Consider the following 25,705-nt stretch of genomic DNA (forward strand, 5'->3'; position numbering starts at 1 on the left):
GTAGAGGGTGGAGTAGTATTAGTATGCCAGGCACTACAGGCGCTCACTTGGGCTAAAGATTCTCTAGCATCTCAGCACCGTGTGCAGCCATACACTTGGTGCAAGAGCCAGGGCGCATCATGTTGTAAAAGTCCGTCGCGTCTCACTGCATGGGACTGAACACATTATGGTTACAGTCCACCCCTCACACTGCGTGGGGGGATGGATCTCGCCCAAACGAGAGAAAAGGAAAGCGGCCACGCACCAGCCGGAGCTCCACCAGCTCCAGCTGCTTTCTTTATTTTACCGTTCGCTGGAGTTCTCCTTCTTCCAAGAGCCGCCCACTAGGAAAGGACTGGAGAAGCTCTGCTCCCGCCCGCTTCAAAAGCTCCACACAAGAAACGGGGGCGGGGGGGCGGAGAGGAAGCGCGGGACATGCCTTGCGCGGGGCAATTGCCTGAGTCTACCTCTTGTCCCACTTGGGCTGGCCGGCAAACTTGTCTGGCCAACGTTTCCTAGGGGGGAAGAGGAAGAAAAAAGTCAAGCGATATTCAATGAACGGAGGCTCTTCCGCCAATGCGTCCGCTTTCCCTCGGCTTTTCACACGAACAATCCCGGATTGAAAGGGGTACGGGGAGCAAAGAGTCCCCGGAGAGATCGCTGAGCAACGTTACTCCTTGATTTATTGATTGATTTATTTTTTTCCTCCCTCAGTTTCTCCACGTTTGTTATCGCCAGTGCGGGAGCGATGAATTTCCTTGAGCGGGGTTGCTGAGGTATTATCCCAGCCGGCAGAGTTGCTAAGCTTGGCTCCAAGTCAGGCGCTTTGAAGGTGGGATGTGAACGTCTGCAACTTTCTCGGGGGACTGAGCCGAGAAAGAACCGAGCCAAAAGAGCGGAGGCGAACGGCAGCGGCTGCTCCGCCGGCAAACAGTCCCTGGCGAAGAAAAGGATGGGCTACGCGGGCGAAAGCGTCTGACCTGCCGGAGCAGAGCTGAGGTAACGCCCGGCTAAAGCAGTTATTCCGCTCCTCAGGGGTTTTCCGCCGGGCTGCTGCAGGAGGTCGTCTGTTCCCTTCTTCCCGCCGCCTGGACGGCGTTGGACCACTAGGCTCCTGCCGTTTGCTGGTTTTTTGTTTTTTTGTTTTAATTGTGTGAATATGCGCGCGCGTGTATTTTAGCAAACGAAAAAAATGAATTGCGGGTTCCGTTTTCCTAACTGCGTGAATGGAAAGTTTGAGATCTGTTTTGTGTGCGGGTATGTGTTTTTTTTTTTCTCCTCACAACCTTCACTTTAGATATATTTGGGAGCTGGAATGAAATAGAAATTCATTAGGAAAGGACGTTAATCTCCCCCCCCCGCCCCCAATAGTCTGTCAGTTTCTTTGAATATATAATTGTAATGACTCAGAAAATTAAGGGCATTCTTTTCTAATGGGAAGCATGTGTTCTTAAAAGATATTCACAGTGTTATATGCACAAGCAACTCCAGTGTTACTTAATCCTATACTTCTGTCACATTCCTCTGTTGCTGACCCTAGTGGAGCTGGTGAAGCCTTCATCCTTTCTCTCACCGCCTACTCTTTCTCTCCTTTTCTTTCTCAGAAGGAAATCTGAGGCTACTTTGGGGATAAATTCGTGGATCTGATCCTCCCTTAAACAAGAGAGATCCATTCTGCATGCTAGAATTTCACAGAATGGTCTGCAAAGTTTGACCCTAGCTGGATCTCTGCTGAACAAAAGGTTAGTGCTTGACTTTACCATGATCAGATTCTCAGCCAGCATCCTCCACCATCACTGACCAAACACTACTATCGCATAATCCGCCCTTGGGACCTACATAACACTTAGGGCATTCTGAGCATAGGTAGGTAGTGCTTTAAATAGTCCCTAGGGGGCACTGTGCTACAGTATGAATATTCAGAAGTCAAGTTGAATTTTATTTAAAAACCAGAAGAGGAGGGGAATGTCTTAATCTTATGTATATATTTTTCTTCAGGTTTGGAAAACAATAAGTGTTTAAGCATGAGCAAAATATCTCAGAATGGGAGCTGTATCTAATAATGTACTTCAGGCAGATTATTAAATAATTTGCTTTGATAATGGCTGTACCTTGGAATTGTAAAATGATATAAAATAATGCTGAATACTTATGTAAATTAGCAAAAAATACCATATAATACATTTTAAAGAAGTACTTCCTGATGTTCATCATATCGGTTAAATCGCTAGCTTGGTAAATATTGCTCTCTTTTTACAATTATTCTTTTCCACTTTTTGGTTACATTATTATTTACTTTTAAGATGTGTAGCTTTCAAAATTTCATAGTGGCAAAGTAACATTCCTCATCCATTTCTCCATTTGTATCCTCACAAGAAATACTGAGAGATAGGCTGAAAGTGGTAATAGACCTAAAATAGCCCAGTGAATTGCAAGTCGAGTAAAAATATGAATATAGGGATATTTCAACCTAGTTTCCAACACTTCAATCACTGCATTTTGTTAATATTAGTAGAATGGAATCAAACTTTACCATTTAACTCAGTATATAATTCAGACTCAACTCTATCTGCTTCTCTAAAGCCCATATCAATCTATATAAATATTGTCACAGCTTGAAGCAATTATTTTGGGATCATGTCTATCATTTTATTTATAATTGTGCCCTTTTTTCAAGGTGTTTAGAATCCTTTCTATGGATGTCTTCCTTTCCTCCAAAGTTCATGCACAAACCTATTCTGTTGAGAAACAAGAATAATTTAAACATTCATTGAATTTTATGGGCATGTATGAATCTCACTGGATATCTGCCCAGGGCTCATTGCACATTAATCAATGATTAGCCAGAGCAAACTGATTGAATACCTTTAGGCAAGTAGTCCATCAGGTAGAATCAGTGCTGGCTGGAAAACCATAGAGTGCTTATCAATAATTCTTTATTAACCTGGAGGGCTTGTTTAAAATGCTCTTCCATAATTCTATCAAGATCTTGGAATAAGCAATCACACACACGTGTGTGTGTGTGTGTGTGTGAGAGAGGGGGGAGGGAGGAAAGGAGGGAGAGAGAGAGAGGGAGAGAGACAGGGAGAGAGAGAGATACAAAGATATACGAGAGTAGCATGGAATACCTGTTTGTCAGAATTAGATGTGAAAACCATACAAAATAATAAATCATGTCATATGAGTTAACTACAAAAATATGTGCCAAAAGTGTATATTACTGTATATTTAAGTTGAAGAAAAGAAAACATACGTAGAAGGCTATACTAAATCTAAATTACAGGATGTTAGCTTTCAGTTCCATGTTGGGATAACTGTCTAGACTGTAACACTAATTTGATAGTAGAACTATCAGCAGGGTGTTGGGGGTCTGTTTTCAGAAAGTCTACTTGAGTTGGATTTCCTTTTCTGTGTCAAAAAGAAGTTGAATGACCCAGAGTACTCTGTCCCAACTTGGTGACTCTCATATGTGTTGGATTTCAAGTGCTATAATAGTCTCCATCAGCATAGACTTTGCTCATTTTAGCTGGGGATTAGAGTAGTTGATGCATGATTAGGCATTTCAGAAAAAGCTGGAGTACATTTAGTGGTGTATTCTTCCATACATGGTTATTAATCTAGTGAGACTTTAGTCCCAATTAAAGAAATACAATAATTCTTGTAGGCTTTTGGTAATTGGAGGTCTGTCTCTATTTAAAACATTCAAATAAATGTTTTTCTTGCCTTCCCACCAGTACTGGCCCATGGCCAAGTTTCCAGCAGAATATCTTTGCTCATCATCAGTAAACGTGTGATCTCTCTCCACTGAAAAGTGCTAGTTTGATGCAGACTTGGCACTCTGCCATGGCTTAGTGAGACATGAAGAATTTAAAATGAGCCTTAAACACACACAGGGATTCCTCCATTCTAGTTCTCCACTTGTGCATATAGCTTCTTCTTGGAATATGATAAACCATAATTTTCTATTAAACATAAAACAGTAAAATATGGATTGTGTTTGTGTTCCATGCCACAATGAAACCAAGTAGTAACTAATTAAGCCGACTATAAAATGGGAAGAGAGGATGAGAAGAAGCTACATAGGCCTAAGGCACATTCCAAACTCATTTACATATGTAGCACAAAACTGGTTTCACATCATGTCTGAACCAAGCTATTTGATGTAATGTGTGGGTATCAAAATCTTTGCCAATAGTATGGAACCTATAATGAGTGCAGTTTGATGTTGCAATTTCTGAATTATGTGTAAGAAAAATGAAGATTAATAGCACAATATGAAGAAATGTTTTCATTAGCTTTTATATAGAGATTTATATCAGATGGGTTTGCCCCATGAAGATGCAAATATAAATATAAATTCTAAAAATACCTTATTTATCATAACTCTTAGACTTTATTCATTCCAGGAGATCAGCTGTTGATAAAATGCTGTTATATTTTTATTTAAAGAAAAATAAACACTGCAGTGCAAAAGAATATATGCCATCAATTAATTCATTTATCTATTTATCCCATTTGTTTCCCACTATAATCATAAATATTTTAAGAGCAAAGGTGTGTATGCATATGTGTGTTATGGAATATCTACAAGTACAAGTATCTATACTTTGATCTAGTAAACAGAATAGGATAAAGTTTTCTATTTAAGCTATTAAGGGTGACTTCATAGTTTAAGTAAAACCTGCATATTTTATTCTCTTTTTTTAGACCCTAAAAAACACCCTAAAGCTGTTGTTTTCTGGTTGGTATGTATTTGCTGACCCTCAAGAGAGTGATGAGGAAGAAAGATAATGCCAAAGTATAGAGTACATGTTCCATTGCTATTCGGATTATTTTCAGAAAAAGAAGAGAGAAATCTCACTGCACTGTGCAACATTTTAACTTAGAAGTTTGAGTCTGAGATTTTAAATAGTATCTTCGGATGTTACAAATTCTGTTTTGCTCTAAACAGGAATTATAGGAAGAGTAGGTGATGTAGATTAGTTCTCAAAAGAAAAGAAAGGCAACATATCTAAATATGACCAGTTTTATGAAAAATACCTTGTTAAATAGAACTTTGATAGACATACCAGAGTTTTTTGGTTTTGTTTTTTGTTTTTCTTTTTAAGAAGGGTATTCTTGTCCACAAATATTTGAGGGGGCACTCTAACCACAAATATTTCAGAAGTTTACTAAGCTGATGAAACTTTTCAGTTGTAATGGCTTGCATATGATGCTGATAGGAAAGGTACTTTTTTGCTTGCAGATTTAAATGTATACAGAACTTTTGAAGACTAATGGTTCAGCTATGAACTATTATGAATAGGAAGTGGTTTGTATGATTAGCAGGAAGGATTATAATATTGGCTGTACTTGGTAAATTTGTGACACCATTTGACCCAAGAATATGGTTTCTCCGCTGCTTCTCATAATATCCCCTGCAGTATAATGGTGGCATACTGGGTTAGGCATGGCAATGCAGATCTTGGTTAAAAGGGTAAAAAGATACTCAAGAAAAAAAATTGAGTACAACAAGCAGAAAATCAGAAAAATCCATGTAAAATTTGTTGGTAAATAGAAACAAAGTGAGAGCTTGTATAATTTACATCAGCTTTAAGTAAGTAATTTTTCTTATAGGAAAAAAAGTTTTCAGATAGGAAATTGAGAGATAAATTATCAGAACATCCGACATTTATGCATTTTTCTGCAACACTTTTTTTTGACACTTTAAAAATGTTGACTTATACTGGACATAGTTAATACAGAATAAGGTTAGTTTTGCTTTTTTTAAAAAAAAATATGTGTGATCTCAAAATTGTGTTAATTGCTAAGAATAATAGTGAATCCTGATCTTGCATTTATAGACCTTGTGGCATTGCATTACAGTAATTTATTTATTTGGTTGGTTCTCAACTAATGTTTCACTTCACCCATAAAACAAACTCTAAATGTCATATGACCCAATCCAATAACAACTGCAATTTAGCAACTTCATATATCCCATAGTAAAATATAAAAATCAGCAAAATTGTAATAATATAATACAATGCTAAGCAAAATGCATGCAAAAGATTAAATCCCATTTATTGGATAGAGAACCCAAATCTAGGCACTCACCTCCCAATAAGCTTCCTAGTAAGGTCAGATTTTAATGACTTTTCTATTGTCTACAGAGTTTATGCTGGGCCTATCCTATCCTGGGGACAATTCTACTCTATAGAGTAATATTATATTCTTAATTATGGAAATAAATCAGGGATCCTTTATTTCCTGTTGTTGACTAATGTGGTAACATCTGGGGTTGGGGATTCAGTCTCTTTTGAGGGTTAGCACATAGAAGAGACACCCCCAACATCAAATAACTTTCCAGGGCCTACTTCTGTTGTTCACATGTTGTATTCAATACTGGGAACACAGTGCTTAAAATGAAACTTATTGTACTCTCAGAAATGTCAGTTTTGATGCTTAATATTAAAAGCTTGTGTTAGACTAGCTTTCTTGTCATTTATTCTAATTTGCAAAGCATTCTAAAGCACTAAACCTATTAACAAATGCTTCAATTTGGAGACCTTGATTGCTGTATCTGTGTTGTACCTATCTAATAATGATTTTTTTTCACAAATGAATTAAGGGTGAGCAAAATGAAGAATTTTAGGAAGATGCAAAGGCAACCTAATTTGGGGACACTATCCATGGTGCTGATTCTCTGCCTGGGGATTTCAGAAGTCATCCTGGCATGTCCTCAGCCATGCGCCTGCTATGTTCCCAGTGAAGTTCACTGCACATTTCGGTCCTTAGGAGCCGTGCCATCGAAAATTTCTAAGCATGTGGAACGAATTAATTTGGGGTTTGTATAATAATTTTTCTATGGAGTTTTATATTCTTGAATACAATTCTGTGAAATTAATCCTACATGTTATCTAAGTATTGTTCATTGTCAAGGAAATAAACTGCAAACTGAAACAATACTTTTTATAAAGAGATTAATGACTGTTGTAAATCCTTTAATTAACTGTTATAATTCAAAATTTTTATTACATGTGAGATGTTCTCCATCCCCATCAATTTCTCACTAAATTTGTTTCACCTATATCAGGTGAATCAAATAAGAGCCAGTTTGGTCCAGTGGTTAAGACAGCAGACTAGAAAGTAGGAGACCATGAGTTCAAATCCCACCTTAACCATGAAAGCCAGATGGGTGATTTGGGTTATTCTCTCTCAGCCTAACTCACCTCTTAGGGTTGTTATTGTCAGGAAATTTGGAGGAAGAGGGTATGTTGGATATGTTTGCTGTCTTCAGTTATTTGTAAAAATAATGAAAGCATGATACAAATCAATGAATAAATCATACCTGCTATTGGTACTGTTTTCATCTTTTCTACCCCTATCTTTTTAGTTTAATGATTTAGCCATTATGCTAGAAACCAGGAGACTGAATTCTAGTCCTGCCTTAGGCATAAAAGCCAACTGGATGACTTTGGGCCAGTCAGTCTCTCTCAGTCCAATCCATCTCCCACGGTTGCTTTGGGAGAAATAAAAGGAGGAAGTCATACTAGGAAGTAGTTTATTTACCACCTTGACTTATTTATAAAAATAATAAAGGCAATAAATACATAAATAAATCTGTCTTCTTGCCCCCCTTGTATTTTTTCCTAAATCATGAAGAGCTTTATTTCAACAGCACACATTTTGCACATAAAATTCTGCAACTGGTTAATATATTTTGCTTTTATTTGGATTCTGACCTTACCCTAGCTTATGTAATATTGTAGGGGTGGTGAATTCTCTAATTCAGATATTGCAGTCAGAATGACCAGACAGCATGACCATAAAGGAGATGTTCTAGGAGTTGTATTTTCATATTGCCATATTGTAACAATAGCCTCAAAACACAGAATTATATATATATTCCTTTATTGCCATTATGCCCACTATGTCATGTTCTAGGAAAAAATATTACTAATGTATTGAAAACATTTTCATATTTTAATTTAAAGCTGATTGAAACATTAGAATAAGATTAGATCATTCTTTTTTCTTATTCTTTTGATTTTAGTTTCATAGTGCATTCTATCTTCTAAGTACCTCAAAGTGAGAAAGAAGTCTATAGCTTGAATGATGTTTGACAGATGCTGTTTGAAATAAATGAAATATATACTGTGCAGATCCTTCATTTTTGCTTCCAGTTACCTGATGATAGCATGTAATCTGCATATTGTCAGTACTGATATTTTCCAGCAGTTTGAGAAGAAAGAGGTCATATCAGCAGCTGGAGCAAATATATCTACTTTCTCCCTTGCCAAGCACAGATGCAGCTTTTGCTGACATAGGACAAACTAAATGCTAGGTAGAGGAATACCTGATGTACAATCCCTAAAATCCTTATTTCCTTTAATCCAGACATCTGTTTTTCCTATCACAACAACCAAATACAACGCGAGTCGCTTTCAAAATAGAAGAGCATTTGTTGATCTGGGTGATGCTTTGAAAATTAAAACTCATTTAACGTAGCATTTTAGTTGCTAAACTTTAAGGTTTCAATAATTTATTATATAATAAATAAATAAACCCATTAATATAATTTAATATTATATTATTAAAAAGCAATTTTGAATTAGGCTGTGGGCCAAAAATTATCTGTGATTTTTTGGTGTATCTTTTGTGTATATCTTTGATTTTTGGTGCTGCTGTTAATATTTGGGAAAATGTAGAACATAAAAATATAATTGGCCTTTTGAACAATTGAAAGTGGATTTTATTTAATTAGAAACTATGCTATGTTCTTTTAACATTTCAAAAGCTGGCTGCAATAATATAATGAAGTTCTTGTAAAATACAGATGTTTATGTTAATCTGTTCTTGGCACTGATTCTACCAGATTTATATTACCAGTTACTGTAAATCTTAACAATTCAGGTACTAGTTTTGGTTTTCTGCTTCCAGAACTTATTTTGCAGGTGTCCATTTTTAAATGTTATCTACATACTTTTTTTATTCATTTAAGGAGAATGTTATCAGAGAATGCTATTCTGATTGGCATTTTTCATGAATTTAAATTCCAAGTGGAATTTATTTATAATTTATGAAAAAGAAAAGGAAGGAAGGAAAGAAGATATTTAAAAGCAATTTTTAAAATGTCAGTTGTAGGTACAATAATACTGTTAAAATGGTTTGTTAACTTTATAATTTATGGATAAACCAAAGTTACTCATAATGACAAACCTTTTCGTTAAAGAATAATGGTGAATAATGAAATAAAACTCCATTTCTTTTTTTAATCCAGGTTCAACAGCATTCAAACTGTATCTGAAAACTCATTTGCGGGACTTTCAAAGCTTGAACTGCTGATGCTTCATGGCAATGATATCCAAAATATACCTAATGGTGCTTTAAAAGATCTGTCATCATTACAGGTAAACCCAGAAATATTTACTAAATAAATAACAACAATTAGAGCCTATTTCCTAAGCATTGGTGAACTAAAGTGTCTTCCAGTAGGCACCCAAAATCTGCCTATAGAGAGATCAGTGATTTTGTTATTAGAAAATCCATCTTTGTCTATAAGATATTATAAATAGAAGTGCCTGCTCATACATACTAGTGATTTATGAAACTTCAATAAATATACAACTGATTTTAAACATTGTACAATAACCCTAACTCATTTTAATTTTTTTATAGCTAGAAATTCTTGAATCATCTTATTAAGATTTTACATGGCATAATAGAATAAGGTCTTACACTTAATTTCCTGTGGATAAATTTTTATGTATCTAACTCAAATTCCCTTAATTCTGATTCTCTAGATTAAGACATTAAGTTATCCTGTACCACTGATGAAAAATTGAGAATTGTAATTTAGCTAAGTCTGAAGGGGCACAGATTTGTTTTCTCTATAAAAACATGTTTTTTCTGTAAAATTCAAATATCAATAACGATAGTAACATTAATTTATTTGTCCATTTAGGTATTCAAAATAAGCTATAACAAACTGCAGGTTATAACTGGCCAAACCCTCCAAGGGCTTTTCAACTTGATGAGATTGCACCTGGACCACAACCGAATTGAATTCATCCATCCAAATGCTTTCAATGGATTAATTTCCCTCAAACTTCTCCACTTGGAAGGAAATCTGCTTCAGCAGCTTCATCCAAACACATTTTCAACATTCTTAGTTCTTGATTACTTCAGGATGTCAACAATAAAGCATCTTTATTTATCTGAAAATGCCATTAGAACATTGCCTAAGGGCATTTTTGAAAGGATGTCTCTTCTAGAGAATATTTATCTTCATGGGAATCCCTGGTCTTGTGACTGCAGGCTGAAATGGTTCCTTGAATGGACTGAGAAATCTGCAGGTAAGAGAATCTTTGTAACACATCACTTAATGAGCAATCAATATTTTGATTACGATTCTGGTCATAAATTGATAACAATCTATATTAAATTCTCTTGAGGTGTTTTCATGTAATATATTGTATAAATCCAGCCTTTCTGATTTATCCTGTAATCTGTATTTAAAACATACCATGTTTTAAATACAGATTACAGGATAAATCAGAAAGAATATAATTTTCACAATTCACCATGCCATCAAAATTTTGACAATTCACCATGCTATTCAATGAACAAAAATGAAAACCACTTCTCTCCAATACATGAAGAATAAAAATACTAAGATGAATACACTTCAAGTGGCAATGGAATTTCTTCTCAAAATTAGTAACATATTGTTCAATTTACAGTCAAGAAGGCAAAACAGGGAATCTTCACACTTAATATATTTCTGATATTGTACAATATTAGGTTGGATGGAACAAACTTAACTTTCCCATAATGTAACCATTTAAGTAGGTATTAGAGGAGTCTTTTAACCACTAAAAATTGTTCACAAAATTCTCTCTGGGGTTGCAAGGGAAGTTTTGCATTTATGAGCTGAGATTTCCAAGTGATATAAGAAACAACAAAAATAACTTTATTTGGCTTTGCTGTGTCAGATACCAATATTGCGGAATAGTCTGAATAATTATGAGTTTATCTATCTATTAAAAATAAAATTTTAGTGCCCCATATCCGTGGTTTCTTAGGGAGCATTTTCATCATAACTATACATAAGTAATTAATATAATAAAACAAATTAAAACCAGCAGCAGCAACAATAATGACAACAACAACAATAAGAATGTAATATTTTAAAAAATGCAAAAAATTCCATACCAGCAAAATAATGATTAATCATGCTGGTCAAAGAAGATGCTGTATACGTGACCTGATACCAGACGAATGTCATTTGGTTTTAATCCTATTCATTCTACGTACTTTTTACATGTGTTATATTTCTATGATCTACTTTATACCTATTTTTTTTGCTCAGTATTGAATATTATATGTATAATTTGTAAGTGTTTCTGACACAAACAAAAAAGTGTTTCACTTCTTTAAAGTATGCTCTGCTTTTTTTAAAAAATAGGAAATATTTGCATGGTACTGTAATGTTGATAACATGACACTAGGAGAAACTTCTGGGAATGGCATGGTACAAACACCACTGTTGAAGAGGTCACTGTAGTAATCTGCCTTGACTACTTTTCAGGAATACTAGAAGAAATTATCCATTTCATTGAACAGTTTTGGAACCAGTATATGCCAGATGTTACAAAGAGCAAAGGATGTTTGGATGCCTGCTAGATTAGTCTCATTAAAAGTCACCATTAATAACTTAAAGGGATTATGGGATGACTAGTAGAACTCAAGAAAAGATCCTTCTGAGATCTCAGTTATATAGGTAAATGTCTACAATACATTTATTATAGCTACAAATGGGAATAAGGAAACATAGGATAAAACCCAAGAGAAATGAAGGTATTTCAAATTTTACAGAAAGCTTTATAATATTTTCAATTAAGTATTGTCTGATTGTATCTGTATTTCTATAAAAATGCATAATAGTGATAACATTACATGTAATTAGATTTATTTTATTACATAAACTTATTTATGAACCAATGAGCTCTATTGGGTACTATGAAAATAAGTGAATAAATATAAAATGACACATTTATAAAAATGTACATTATCTAATTTAGATAGCATTTAATTCAATTTAGTACATTATCTAATTTAGATAGCATAAACATTATCTTGAAAAAACATGAACAAACTAGATGAAAAATAATTAAAATAAGTTCAGACCAATTAAAAAGAATAATCAAATTAAATTCAGAGTATAATTTAAAACATGGAGCAGCAGAGAAAGCCAAACAAAAGTCCTGTGAATTCAAAATGCCTTTTCTTTTTGTCTTTCAGGTATCCTAAAGTGTAAAAAAGATAAAGCCTATGAGAATGGTCAGCTTTGTCCCAAATGTACTTTTCCTAAACAATTCCAAAAGCAAGATATTCTAAATATGAAAGATATTTCCTGCAAAACGCCAATCATACAGTCTCCTTTAAAACAGAGCATCAACATCAAGGAAAATGATGAAGAAAAAGAAGATGACATCTCTGAGTTACTAATAGAAGAATTTCAGTGGCCTCCATGGAATATTACTCTGAACTTGACTGATGAACACAAAAACTCAGTGGACCTCAAATGTGAAATTAAAAAACCAACAGACTCTACCAAAATCCAGTGGAATCAGATCTCTCCTTATGAAATTGTGGTCAATGATACTATTTCTCTGGATATGGAATGCTATATGAACCGAGAAAACTATGAGAAGTTGTGGAAGCTTATTGCATATTACAGTGAAACGCCTGTCAAACTTAAAAGAGAATATGTGCTCACTCGTGAACCTAAATTAAGCTATCACTATAGGCAAGGTTCTGATTATGATGATGCTCCCTATTACACAGGTGTGAAAGGCAGAATCTTTGCTGAGCCTGCCTGGGTGATGCAGCCATTCGTACACATCCAATTAAACAGACACCAGAGCACAGGAGAAATGGTAGTCCTCTCTTTTTCTTCCCAGGTTTCTCAAACTATTCAACCTCATGAAAACAAGCCACAGAAAAGCAGCTGGGTTATGATAGAGAAAGACCAGCATACAAGAGCTGCTCAAAGTGTAGTAGAAGGTTCAAATGCTCAGCTAAGCTGTAATGTCAAAGCATCAGAAAGTCCTTCTATCAGGTGGATTCTCCCAGATGGGACAAAATTGAAAGCTCCATTCAAAATGGAAAGCAAAAGATTTTCTGTTCTCAGTAGTGGCCAGTTAATCATCAGGTCAGTGGCCTATGCTGATTCAGGGATATATCACTGTGTTGCCCAAGTGAGAGATGATGTAGACACAGTAGCCTACAGAGTTCTAGTGCAACCCACAGCTATTCAGCAAGTTGAGTCTGAACTAACAAAAATTGAAAAAAATGTGGGGGATTCCATCCTGTTGCCCTGTAGTGCAGTGGCTATACCAGATGCTCATTTAAGCTGGATACTTCCAAACGGCCAAATGATTAATGATTTGTCAAACTCCTCTAGTGGATATTTGCTACAAAATGGTACCTTGTTAGTTCCATACAGTCATGTAGGTGACAGTGGTTACTACAGATGCGTGGCCATCAATCAACAAGGATCAGATGAAGTTGTTGTTAAAGTAACAGTAAATAGGATGGTTTCTGACAGGTCTTCTAAAAGGATAAAATTTAAAAAGCAACCGGGTTCAGGAACCTCAGTAAGGGAGCAGGTCATTGGAGATGATGAGGGATCAGGTGATAAAGAGATTTACATTATACCAAGCAAGAAATTTCATCTCAAAAACTATGAACAATCACTTAAACAGAAGAGCGATGACATTTTTCAGGTTCAGGTAAGGCCAAATAAAAAAGGGAAACGTAAAATGAAATTATGGAAAGGCATTGATAGGACTGAAGAGATTAATGTTGCTGAGGGTCGAAGAGTATTTGAATCCAGGAGGAGAATTCATATGACAAACAAACAAATTAATCCACAGCACTGGGCTAATATTTTGGCAAAAGTGCGAAGAAAAAGTCTTCCCACACTTACAACCACTTATGTTCCTCTTCTAAGTACCACATCTGAGATTCCTTTTACACAATGGACCACAAGAAGTCATCTACCTATCTCCAGTCTTCCACCAAGGAGTGCTGTGGAAATCAATGGAGAAGAATCTTCAGCAGATACTTCCCATTTGGATGAAGCAGAATTATTTTCAGTCACCATTCCCTCTGTCATCAGCATGCAGAATTATAATCAAGACCAAATACTTTCTTCAGCAGTGCGTGTGGAACATAAATTCTCAAAAATGCCAGAAGTTCCATTCCACACGGAAACTTCTGTAGCACAGGAAATCCAGTTCTCTCCGACTATACAGACACAACCTTGGGATCATAGCAATTCAAACATAGACCAATCAAAAGTAGAACCAAAAAGGACAGAAATTTTTAATGGAGAAATAAATATGATCTCAAAAAAAATTGTACCTTATACCCAGAGCACTTTAATGATAGTCAGCAATAGAGAGAAAGCCACACCTAATCCATATTCAGAAATTCCAGTCAAAGATCCTATCCTTACCAAAAGCCATAAGATTAAAACTAGCAAACAATATTTACAAGCTAAATCTATGAGTAATGTAAGTAATGTCACAATAACTTTTACACATGCTGAAATCAACAACTCAGCTACCATTGTTACATCTGCTGCTCAAATGACTAACAAATATGACAACATTGAACAAGTAATTCCTTTTAATCCATTTACAGATTCTAAAAATCTAATATTAACAAATGTAAATCTTGAAAAACCAAAATCTTCTACTACAGAAAGAACTATTCATCCACTGAAAAAGAATGAATGGATGCTGATAGCTGCTACTACTAACAAACCAACAACAGCAACCATAATAACAGCATATGAAAGAAAAATAAGTACACCTGAACCAGTGATCAGTAAGCATTCACGAAGAAGACCATATGGGAGACGGAGAACAAATAGATTCAAAAGACCAAAACCAATTCCTCCTACAGTTTTTAATGTAGAAGAGATAACTTTTGGTCCAAAAATATCTAAACTTGACAATACCACTCAATCCATGCCAGGTTTTATGGCTGGGTATCAGAAGCCAGAGGATGAAATACAAAAACTGAGTTCTTCATCATTAATAAATACTGTACACAAATCCAAGGATGCAACAGCAACTTCAGATATTCAACTTCCTACTTTATTACCTAAGACACCATTAACTCTTTCTAGTGTCATAAAGGATCAGAAAAGTCAAACAGTGACATCATCATATCATTCAATGACTAAGTCACTTCCAAAGCAGCTGCATTTATCTCACAATCCAGAGTATAGAATAGCTACAGAAAATAAGTTACCCATATTAGAAGTGACAAATACACCCACAGCAAGCATTTTAGGAGAAAGCTCAACATCATCTTTTGGTCTTACTTCTTCAGTGATTCCAGAACTTGAAGAAAAAGCTAACTCTTTCTCATCAGACTCCCCAAATGTTATTGACTCAAGGGTAGCTCAGTCAAAGACTGCTACTCAACAGTATCTATCTGTTAGCCAAACAGAACACCCTGAAACTCTGCCATCTTTAGAAAAATTGTGGAACTTTTCAGATTACCTATTAAAGACTACAGCGGAACCATTTTTTCATAAAGTTGAAAAAGTAATTCTATCTCACTACAGTTCAGTCTCTGATCATACTTCTATACCTACAGAAATGAATCAAATTCTTGATCTCTGGCAAAATAAAACACACATTCTACCAACTTCAAGACACTCCAAAGAAATTACTAGCCAGATCCATAATCATGAAGATGAGATTGCAATATATAGAACTGAAAAAAAACATCCCTCCGTTGTATCCAGTTCAATGCTCACTCCTTCTCCCCCATTAACACCAATGAATCTTAATTTATCGTATAACTCTTCAACAAAGGAAAATCACACACCTGTTAAATTAACATATCCAGATAGGAAGATACCCAGTGTTGATAGTATAAGAGCCAGATATAGCTCAAGACAGAATGAACTTTCCACCACTCAACAAAAACAAGGTAGTAGCAGACCACACAGCAGCTTTTCATTAAATCCAAATATTCCAAATCAATCAGCTGGAAAAAAAACAGGTTTTTCACTTCCAAAGTACACTCCTGTGAGGGGGACTGTGAAACCTCCATATCTCATTGCACCAGGATTTTTTCATCATTTTATAACTCACCAAGTGCCCCTTCATTATACCAATAAACCAGAGATAACAGCATATGCAGCCTATACCACACAAGAGAGAAAAACCTCTTCGACCTTCCCTACCCCCACACCTGCTCCATTATATAAACCTAAAATGCCTATTTTAGGCAAATCTGACAACCAAGATGAAATCAGACAAAATATTCACTCCAAAGTTTTTGTCAACAACTTTCTTCCTGAAAGTAGAGATAAGCCTGGAAGAACAATCAGTCATGTTATACCATATTTGCACAATGCTAGAACACCGTTTCTGATCAACAGAACCAGGATATTTCAGCACTTGGGTGTGAACTCTAAACCACTGGTATCTAATCTACCAGTCCCAGTAAGCACAACTGAGAAAACATTTCTCTCTGTTACCAAGAAGATAATGCATAGCACTTCTTTAAAAGCCACTACTATCCCAGTACCTTCTATATCCTTGGATACTGTACCAGCATCTGGGACAATAATTCCTACCTTCACTACTCCAAAAATAAAATCTCAAGTGAGTTCAACCTTGCAGTCTTCCAGTGGTATCTATTATAATAATCCAAATGTCTTATTTGTGCCTAAATTGGATAGAATTAAGGTTTTCAACTCAAGCTTCATTCAGTCTCCTGTGCCTTTAACACAACAAGGAGAAAAACCTAAAATTATCACTAAAATGTCTACCATTCTTTCCGCTCTTGCCGAGTCAGATGTTGCTATCCCATGTGATGCCATAGGAGAACCCAAGCCTCTCCTTTCTTGGACAAAAATCTCTACAGGTAACCTTTTTAATCCTCTCATTTCAACAGCAGTGGGATATAAAATCATTCACGTTGAAAACTTTTATACATGCTTATTTTACATAATCGTGTATTTTTGTTTCTTTTGATGATTTCAGACGTGCAATACATTTATAAAGTTGTTCAATCAGTAAAATAGATTGTTGCATCATGCATATTTGCAGACTTTGGTGTGCATTATTGATGCAAAATAAAGAATTATATCTTGATAGGAATCCCCATTTTTATTGTGAAATTCATTGAAACTATATTGAATGGGTTAAATCAACAAATTGGTTCCATAGACATGTTAATTCCAGTCAATCTGGCTAAGAGCATAGGATCAGGGGTTTAAAATATCTGAAGAATGCCCTAATATATGTTATAGGGTGTGATGCTTTTTTTAATATAAAAAGGACACCCTTTAAAATTTAAAAGGACACCTTTTAAAATTTAAAATCACTATTTTTTATTGACTGATTGAAGCAAATAGTTAGATTTGGTACTTACATTTTACTGCATCTTAGATTTTACTGGAGTATTGCAGTGCATTTCTAGGCATTTTAGAAAATGTTGAAACAACAATTTGTGTTTCATTTTCCTACTCTGATACTTTAGGAGCCACGATGACAGCCCAAACAAAGATACAACGTTTTGACGTCTTGAAAAATGGCACACTCTTTATTCACAGTGTTCAGCTTCAGGACCGTGGACAGTATCTGTGTGCTGCTGAGAACTCTCATGGCATTGATAAAATGATTGTCCTGTTGACTGTCATAGCCCAACAGCCCAACATGCTAGGTTCTCGCTTTAAGGATTTGACTGTTTATTTTGGAGAAAAAGTGACTATGGATTGCCAAGCCACTGGAATCCCAAACCCACACATTTCTTGGATTTTTCCTAATCGTAAAATACTTCAAACTGTGAGTACTGTGGAGGGAAGGGTTATGCTATATGAGAACCGAACCTTGCTCCTGAAAGACGCTAACTTTCAAGATCGGGGAATTTACAAATGCATAGCCAGCAATGCTGCAGGAGCTGACAGTATTGCTGTGAGACTTCACATAGCTGCCTTGCCTCCAATTATTGAGCAAGAAAAAGAAGAAAACTTTTCCCTCAATGTGGGGCAAAGCATTAACATTCACTGTAGTGCAAAAGCAGCCCCTACCCCTGGTATCCGTTGGGTACTTTTTGATGGGACTCAGATTCGGCCCTCTCAATTTGTCCATGGTAATCTGTTTGTTTTTCCAAATGGAACCCTTTATATACGTCATGTTTTGCCCAAAGACAGTGGGAGCTATGAATGCATTGCAGCAAATATGGTTGGAGCAGTCAGGAGAACTGTGCAGTTGCAGGTCAAAAAGCAATCAACAAATGCCAAGATCACAGGAAGCTCACCCCAGAGAACAGATGTAACCTATGGTAGCACCCTGCGACTGAATTGCAGTGCCTCTGGGGATCCTTGGCCATGGATCCTCTGGAGGCTTCCTTCAAAAAGAATGGTGGATTCTCTACAGAGGTAAAGATTTATTTTGGTATTCTAGCTGTAATTTGTTGTATTTTGATTTTATAGGTAATGATTCTTTAAATCAACATCATCCTTTCATTACTTCCAGTAATATCTACATTAAGCCAGGGATGCATGGACTTTGGATCCATGATTATCTATTGCTTCCTAAACTATGGGGGTAAGACTTTCAAAGTCCTTACAGAAGTTGCTCCCAAACTATTAACTTCTGGAAAATAAATATATTGATTACTTAAATTAATTGAAATTACCTCATTTGTAATTGGCCATTTGAAATCTGGTCCTAGGTTCCCAAAAATTGCACATCTGTTTTAGGTACCATGATTATAAATTATTAGTTTATATCTGAGTATGCAAAGATGCATTAGAATCTAGCTATATATATCATAGTTTCTGAATATGAACTAATCAGCAAATGTATTATAATTTTCATACCATTGTATTTCTCTTTCATGTAACATTGCAACTTTTGTGGATTAGTTGATTTTATATATGCATTTTCAGAAATAAGCCAGGTCAGTCGATAGCTGAACTTGACCCTAAGAGACAAATATACTGAGGCAGGAACTAGGTTACAGTTTCAGCCTTTGCAATGCTTTATGTATCTTGGATGAGTTGATAAAGCTAAAACTACGCTTTTCTGATGTTTGAATGGGGAGTAAGACAGGGAGAATTGGACATCTTTACTTCTTAGCAGAGAATCATTTTCCAACTGCAGCAGTGAGGTCACTTTCTAATTCCATATTCCAGTTTATGATGGAATTATATCTTGTTCCAGACTGCAGTTTCTGGTGGAGTATATGCTTAATATGGAAAAGGTCACAGATTTCACTTCCTAGCCTCAAGTCTTTCATGATGGGCCAAGGAAAGCTCCAGCATACCTTTGAAAAGTTAATACCAAAGCAGGAGTAGATTAACGGTCCCCTTTGCAGTTGTCTGGCAATGTTTCTTATAATATTTGTAAAATGTGCATAGTCTAAAGATGTACAGTAGATACAGTGTGGATCAGTTTTTTTGCTTTAGTATCACATGATACTCTGTTAAAATTAGTGAAGGAGTGTCTAATATGTGAGTTAGTACTTTAGTCAAATAATCTCAAAAATCACTTAGCAGGAATTGGAGAAATAGCGATAGGGTACCCTTATATTAAGGCATGTCATAAATTCCCCATTACAAGTATCAAGACTCTCTCTCTCTCTCTCTCTCTCTCTGTGTGTGTGTGTGTGTATCTATCAAACTTGGATAATAAATGCTCAGATACTTTTTGAGGATGATATATTTGACTGAAATGGTGGTACTCTATCATTTCACATAAGTAATCCTTTTAATTTACATTGCAGAGGGAATTTAATGTTCCCTGCATAGAAAATATATTTCTTCTTTTATGTAATATGAGTTCATTTTAAAATTATCACATCTTCGTTGCACAAATCTGCATAGCCACTGTAAGGGAACCAACAGTTATTAATTTTCTATACTTTATTGCTGTTGTTCAATTCGTTACTGCTATTTTTGTCAGCCCAGACATGATAACCCTATTCTCTAGCTCAATCTACACATTCCTACATAGATTAACACTTTAGCATGGGAAGATTGATGAGTTTTAATTACCCATTGTGTTATGAAAGGGGCAGAACCTATATTGAATAGGCTACTCTATGGCAAACTAGGAATGATAGAAAGGAAATTAATTATAAAAAAATCATGGGGAGAAAGTATAAAAGTATCATCTAAAATACCAGCTACAGATGAATGAGTAATAATTAAATGCCCTATTTTCACAGCTTTGAGTCTCAAGAATACTCGGCTGAGACCTAAAACTGCATTCTACACTAAAGCTTTGGTAGTTATGACTTGATAACTACCACAAAATACTGAAAGCATGATCCAATGCTATTTTTATGTCTTTATCATATTGAGCCTTCCATCTCACAATTAAAGAAAACAAAAATATAAAAACAGCAAATATAAAATAAATAAAATTCACATTAAAAGATAAATATTAGAAAAACAAATGTACAAAGCCTAGGCACAGAGAAGATAAAAATTGTGACCTCAATACTTGAGCCATTTAAGCATGTTTCTAGTTCCCTGGAAGCCCGATAACAAATCCATGCATTGAGAGACTTCTGGCATGCCAAAAAGGGTTATTAAAATATTTAACATATTTTGCCATAGTATATTTAATGAAAATATTACAAGAAAGGAGCAAGCATGTATTCAATGAAATCTAATCTCTTTACTGGTCCCAAGTAATCTTTCCTCTCTTGTTTGATTTGACCTTGAAAGACCAAGAAAAACCAGCTTAGTCTAGTAGTTAAGGCACCAGGGTAGAAACCAGGAGACTGTGAGTTCTAGTCCTGCCTTAGATATGAAAGCCAACTGGGTCATTTTGGGCCAGTCACTTTCTCTCAGCCCAACCTACCTTACATAATTGTTGTGGGAAAAATAGGAGGAGGAAGGAGCATTAGGCATGTCCTGTTTATCACCTTTAGTTATTTATTTTAAAAAATAATGAAGGTAGAATATAAATGTCATTGATGATCATTGGGTATGTCTTAAATTCCTTTTATTTTTTTATTCTTATGGAGTTTGAATTGAATGGAAATAACTGTAAGTCCATTTTTAACTCTCTTTTACCCACATACCACAGAACATATAAAATCAGATTTTTTTTCATGTCTACATGCAGGATTCAGTTTATAAATAAAACCACAGTCTTCAAAAGGGAAATTGGAAGTAAATAAAAACATCCTTTTATTAAAATTAAATCAGTTTCAGTATGGGATTGTTGGCCTGAAAATGAAGATAATTATTTTTGAGGGTGAAGGTTTGTTCTTCAAGCTTGTGGGTTGATTTTTGAACATTTCCTTACCAGGCTAGTAACATCTCCAGCAGAGTTTAGGGGATGCCAGTGTCATTGTCCTTCTGCTTATAAGGGCTTTGTGTGATCAGTAAGTCTTGTGATGGTGAGGTCACATCAGGTGAGGGTCCCATCGGGTCCCATTGTGCTGGGTCTTATGATGGGTCAGTGTGGGTGTGTCAAGAGAGTATCTTATGGTGGATCTTGTGACGGGTTAGGTGTGAGTCACCAGTGAAACCCTTGTGATGGGTCTTGTAATGGGGAGGTTATATCAGGTGAGGGTCATTGGGCAGCGGAGTGCTTGTGGACGGGATTGCATGGGTTGGTTGGATTTTGATTTTGAGGGGTTTGTAGGATGGTTTTAAATCAATGGGTCTGTTGATGGAATTGTTTGTAGAGTGCCAGGCTTCAATGAACTCATGAGTGTGGCAGGTGGTAGCGTGAACAATTATTTTTGTGTTGCTCCAATCAAATTGGTGCTGTTTGGTGTCAGTGTGAGTAGAGAATGGGGGTTTAAGATCACGGCATTTGACTGCCCGCTGATGTTCGTGGATCCTGGTTTTTTATTAACATGATGTTTATCCCATGTAGAATTGATTGCAATTGTTACAGATGGTTTTGTAGATTACATTGTTTCTTTCATTCTTCTGTATCTTGTCTTATTCCATATCAAGCTTGGAGAATGAACCTTCGAAGACCTGAGCTACAGATATTCACCACTATTGCATAATTATTTTTGTTTGTTGATAGCTCAACAGATGATGGTTTAATAAACATATTCTCCTTCCTTTTTTCATCTTTAAAACAGTTTGGACAGCAGAATCAAGGTACTTGGCAATGGAACTCTGGTTATCCACTCTGTCACTGACAAGGATGCAGGAGACTACCTGTGTATGGCCCGCAACAAGATTGGAGATGATTATGTGGTCCTCAAAGTAAATGTGATGATGAAACCTGCCAAAATCGAACACAAGAATGAGAATAATCACAAAGTGATATATGGAGGAGATCTAAAAGTCGATTGTGTTGCCACAGGTCTACCAAACCCTGAGATCTCCTGGAGTCTTCCAGATGGAAGTATGGTTAACACCTTCATGCAATCAGATGACAGTGGAAGCCGAGCAAAGAGATATGTGGTATTCAACAATGGAACATTATATTTCAATGAAGTAGGGCTGAGAGAAGAAGGAGACTACACCTGTTATGCTGAGAACCAGATTGGTAAAGATGAGATGAAAGTGCGGGTTAAAGTAGTAGCTGAACCTGCCACAATTAGGAATAAAACCTATGTAATTCTCAACATCCCATATGGTGATGCAGTATCTGTAGGATGCAAAGCAAAAGGGGAGCCTACTCCAAAGGTATTCTGGTTATCCCCAAGCAATAGACCAATTCCAACCTTATCAGATAAATATCAAGTGTACATAGATGGGACACTTCTCATACAAAAAGCCCAAAGATCTGACAGTGGCAACTATACATGTGTAGCCCGCAATAGTGCTGGAGAGGACCGCAAAATTGTTTGGATCCATGTCAATGTTCAACCCCCTAAAATAAATGGTCACCCCAGCACCAGCACCTCAGTCAGAGAAATGGCTGTAAAAGACAGCCGGAAACTTATTGACTGTAATGCAGAAGGCATCCCATCTCCCCGGGTCATGTGGGCTTTCCCAGAAGGAGTGATCCTCCCAGCCCCCTATTATGGCAACCGAATCACTGTACATCGCAATGGGACACTGGATATTCGTGGGGTAAGGCACACAGATGCTGTGCAGCTGGTGTGTATTGGCAGAAATGAAGGGGGAGAGGCCCGCCTAGTTGTGCAGCTTCAGGTTGTGGATCAGGTAGAAAAACCCTTCTTTGGGGATCCTGTTACTGAAAGGATTACAGCCACTGCGGGTCACAGCATCAATCTAAATTGCTCAGTCCATGGGACCCCATCACCCAGAACTGCCTGGATCCTTCCCAATGGTACTGAACTGATGAAAAGCAGTCACCTGCAGAGATTTTACCACAAAAGAGATGGGATACTACACATCAGTGCTCTGTCTGCAGCAGATGCTGGGACTTACCGTTGCACTGCCAGAAACCCAGGGGGCTATGTAGAGAGGGTGGTCTTCCTCAAAGTGGGAGTGAAACCAGAAATCAGCAAACATTATAACAACCTGGTAAGCATCATCAATGGAGAGACATTGCAGCTTCACTGTGGCACCCAACCTGGTCAGCAAGCTCGTGTAGCCTGGACTCTGCCTAATGGAATGGTGTTAGATAGTCCCCAAGCTATTGGACGATTCTCCCTGCTTGAGAATGGCTCCCTCATTGTACGTGAGGCCTCTGTGTTTGATAGAGGGACTTACCTATGCAAGATAGCCACGGATTATGGCTCTTCCCTTATGAATGTTCCTGTGATTGTGATTGCCTATCCACCCCGGATCACAAGTGAACCAGCACCTGTCATTTATGCAAGGCCAGGGAATACAGTGAAGCTGAATTGTATGGCCATTGGAATTCCTAAAGCAGACATAACTTGGGAACTGCCAGAGAAACTGCATCTAACCACAGGAACTCAGTCTCGTCTGTATGGAAACAAATACCTTCATCCTCAGGGCTCCCTAATCATCCAGCAAGCTACACAAAGGGATGCCGGCTTTTATAAATGCACTGCTAAAAATATACTAGGCAGTGATTCCAAAGCAACCTATATACACATATTCTAAAATTCTAGCAAATATCTTTGAATATATAGAGATATCTAAAATCCTTGTCAAGTGAACAATGATAGTAAATAAAGTAGCTGAAAACAAATGGTGAATCATGCAGGTTAATATTAATAAAGTAACAAAGTATAATTGAGACAGGTATTATTTTAGAGAAGGCTTAAGAACAGTCTCTATGCTGTTAATAGAAATTCTCACCAACTGCCTTGGAATTTAACACTAGAGCAAGGGGGTATACAATCAAAATTCAGTGGGGATCACTGTAAAATGGATGTGTTTGAATATAGCTTTTAAATTTGATTTGGAGGGACCCTACATCCATTTATCAATCAAGCCAAATTTGTTTGGATTCTATTAAAGGGGATTTCATGGGGATCACCACTGTAATTAATTCTTTTGTGCAATGCATAAAGCCTAAAACTAATCCTTAACCCGATTTAGGGCATGCTATGTATTCTTCTGATTTTCTCTCTCCCTTACATTAATATATTCTCCCTTACATTAATATATTCATATGTAAATATGAGTATACATCATCTTGATATAATTGACCCTTGAATGTGGGAGCATCGTTTTTGAGTTTCCTGCTCCCATATTACGTCACTATCTGCCAGTGAAGTAGGGTGCAGAAATTCAAAAGTCAGTTGCCATGATGGAGTAAGTTACAAAGGAAAAACAAGAAGACCTTTTCCAGCAACAATCTTGCAAATCTAGTAATAAATAGTTTTGGCCTAAATCTCACTTATAAATTTAATCCAATTATTTAGTGTCCATTTGAAAATTATTTATTCTCATTTATTTTCCATAATTTGAATGTTATTGGACAGGAAGCAAATTAGAATGTATTGTAAATATGCAATATTTACAAACAATGCTAAAATGGGAAACATTTGTTGACAATTTTTCATAGCCCATTTCTACTCTATTCTAACCACAAATAATCTTAAATTCTGTTTTCAAACAAATACCTTAAGACATACCATAGCAATATTACTTTAAAAAAAAGTTGACACAGGAAAAAAATTGCTTCTTTCTCATTGTTGGCTGCAAGCTATTCGTTTATATCTCTTCCTACCACATCTAGTTTTCAAGCTTTGCTGTAAAATTAGTCCTAACTATTCTTCTGTCACAAGGGTTAAGGAAACTATGGCTCTCTAGAAGTCAAACTATGATGCTCAGTAACCCAAGGTTGCAAGGGCTTTTGATACAAGCCATATTGCAATTTGTCCTTAAGTGTTACAATTTGTGTAATGATGTTGTGATAAATATGACTTCACCTATAGCCCTGAAGATTCCTATGCTAGGAACCATGGTCAGAAATCAGGAATGATGAGAATTCAGCAACTTCAAAATGTTCCCCCTTTCTCTTTTGCAGTTCTTTTGAATCTTTCAATTAGCAATAACTGGGTAATAACCCTCTGATTTTGTTTCAGCATGGCAAAACAATAATTACTGTAAAAGTAAAAATAGAACTCAGCAACAGAATTCCTAGTTGACATCCTTTTATTTTATATTTGTTTATGTGTGTTTTTCAGACTATGAGACTAGAAGAATATCAGTGACAGGCGTCTCAGTATATAAATTATTGGTCTTTACAAGACTCTGATATTTTACTGTATTGTATGTAATATTAAGATCAGTATACTGTGTTTTATAATAAAAATATTTTCCACATTT

At 36.2% G+C, this 25,705-nt stretch overlaps 1 protein-coding gene across 2 annotated transcripts; it reads left to right on the top strand.

Annotated features, from left to right (window-relative positions):
• Nucleotides 1–383: 383 nt before the first annotated feature.
• MXRA5 (matrix remodeling associated 5) lies at nt 384–25,705 on the top strand. 2 transcript variants are annotated; one of them, XM_087938376.1, is made up of 8 exons: nt 384–978; nt 1,584–1,721; nt 6,590–6,805; nt 9,242–9,371; nt 9,926–10,316; nt 12,265–16,920; nt 17,539–18,439; nt 22,120–25,705. In XM_087938376.1, exons 3-8 carry the CDS (start codon nt 6,600–6,602, stop codon nt 24,026–24,028), a joined length of 8,193 nt encoding a protein of 2,730 aa, XP_087794502.1. In that variant the 5' UTR covers nt 384–978; nt 1,584–1,721; nt 6,590–6,599; the 3' UTR covers nt 24,029–25,705. The 2 variants fall into 2 exon arrangements, with proteins under 2 accessions (XP_087794502.1, XP_087794503.1); XM_087938377.1 differs by lacking the exon at nt 384–978 and adding an exon at nt 1,029–1,236.

This window comes from Pseudonaja textilis, chromosome 8 (genome assembly GCF_049901715.1).
Source record: "Pseudonaja textilis isolate UNSWEBS1 chromosome 8, rPseTex1.2, whole genome shotgun sequence".
In the NCBI taxonomy this organism is placed as follows: Eukaryota; Metazoa; Chordata; class Lepidosauria; order Squamata; family Elapidae; genus Pseudonaja; species Pseudonaja textilis.

What these genes read in the sequence shown, in the direction of transcription:
- MXRA5 (XM_087938376.1), top strand. Translation starts at nt 6,600, where the DNA reads ATGAAGAATTTTAGGAAGATGCAAAGGCAACCTAATTTGGGGACACTA. An exon ending in AAGATCTGTCATCATTACAG is followed by an intron (nt 9,372 to 9,925) that starts GTAAACCCAGAA and finishes TTGTCCATTTAG; the next exon opens with GTATTCAAAATAAGCTATAA. An exon ending in ATGGTGGATTCTCTACAGAG is followed by an intron (nt 18,440 to 22,119) that starts GTAAAGATTTAT and finishes TCTTTAAAACAG; the next exon opens with TTTGGACAGCAGAATCAAGG.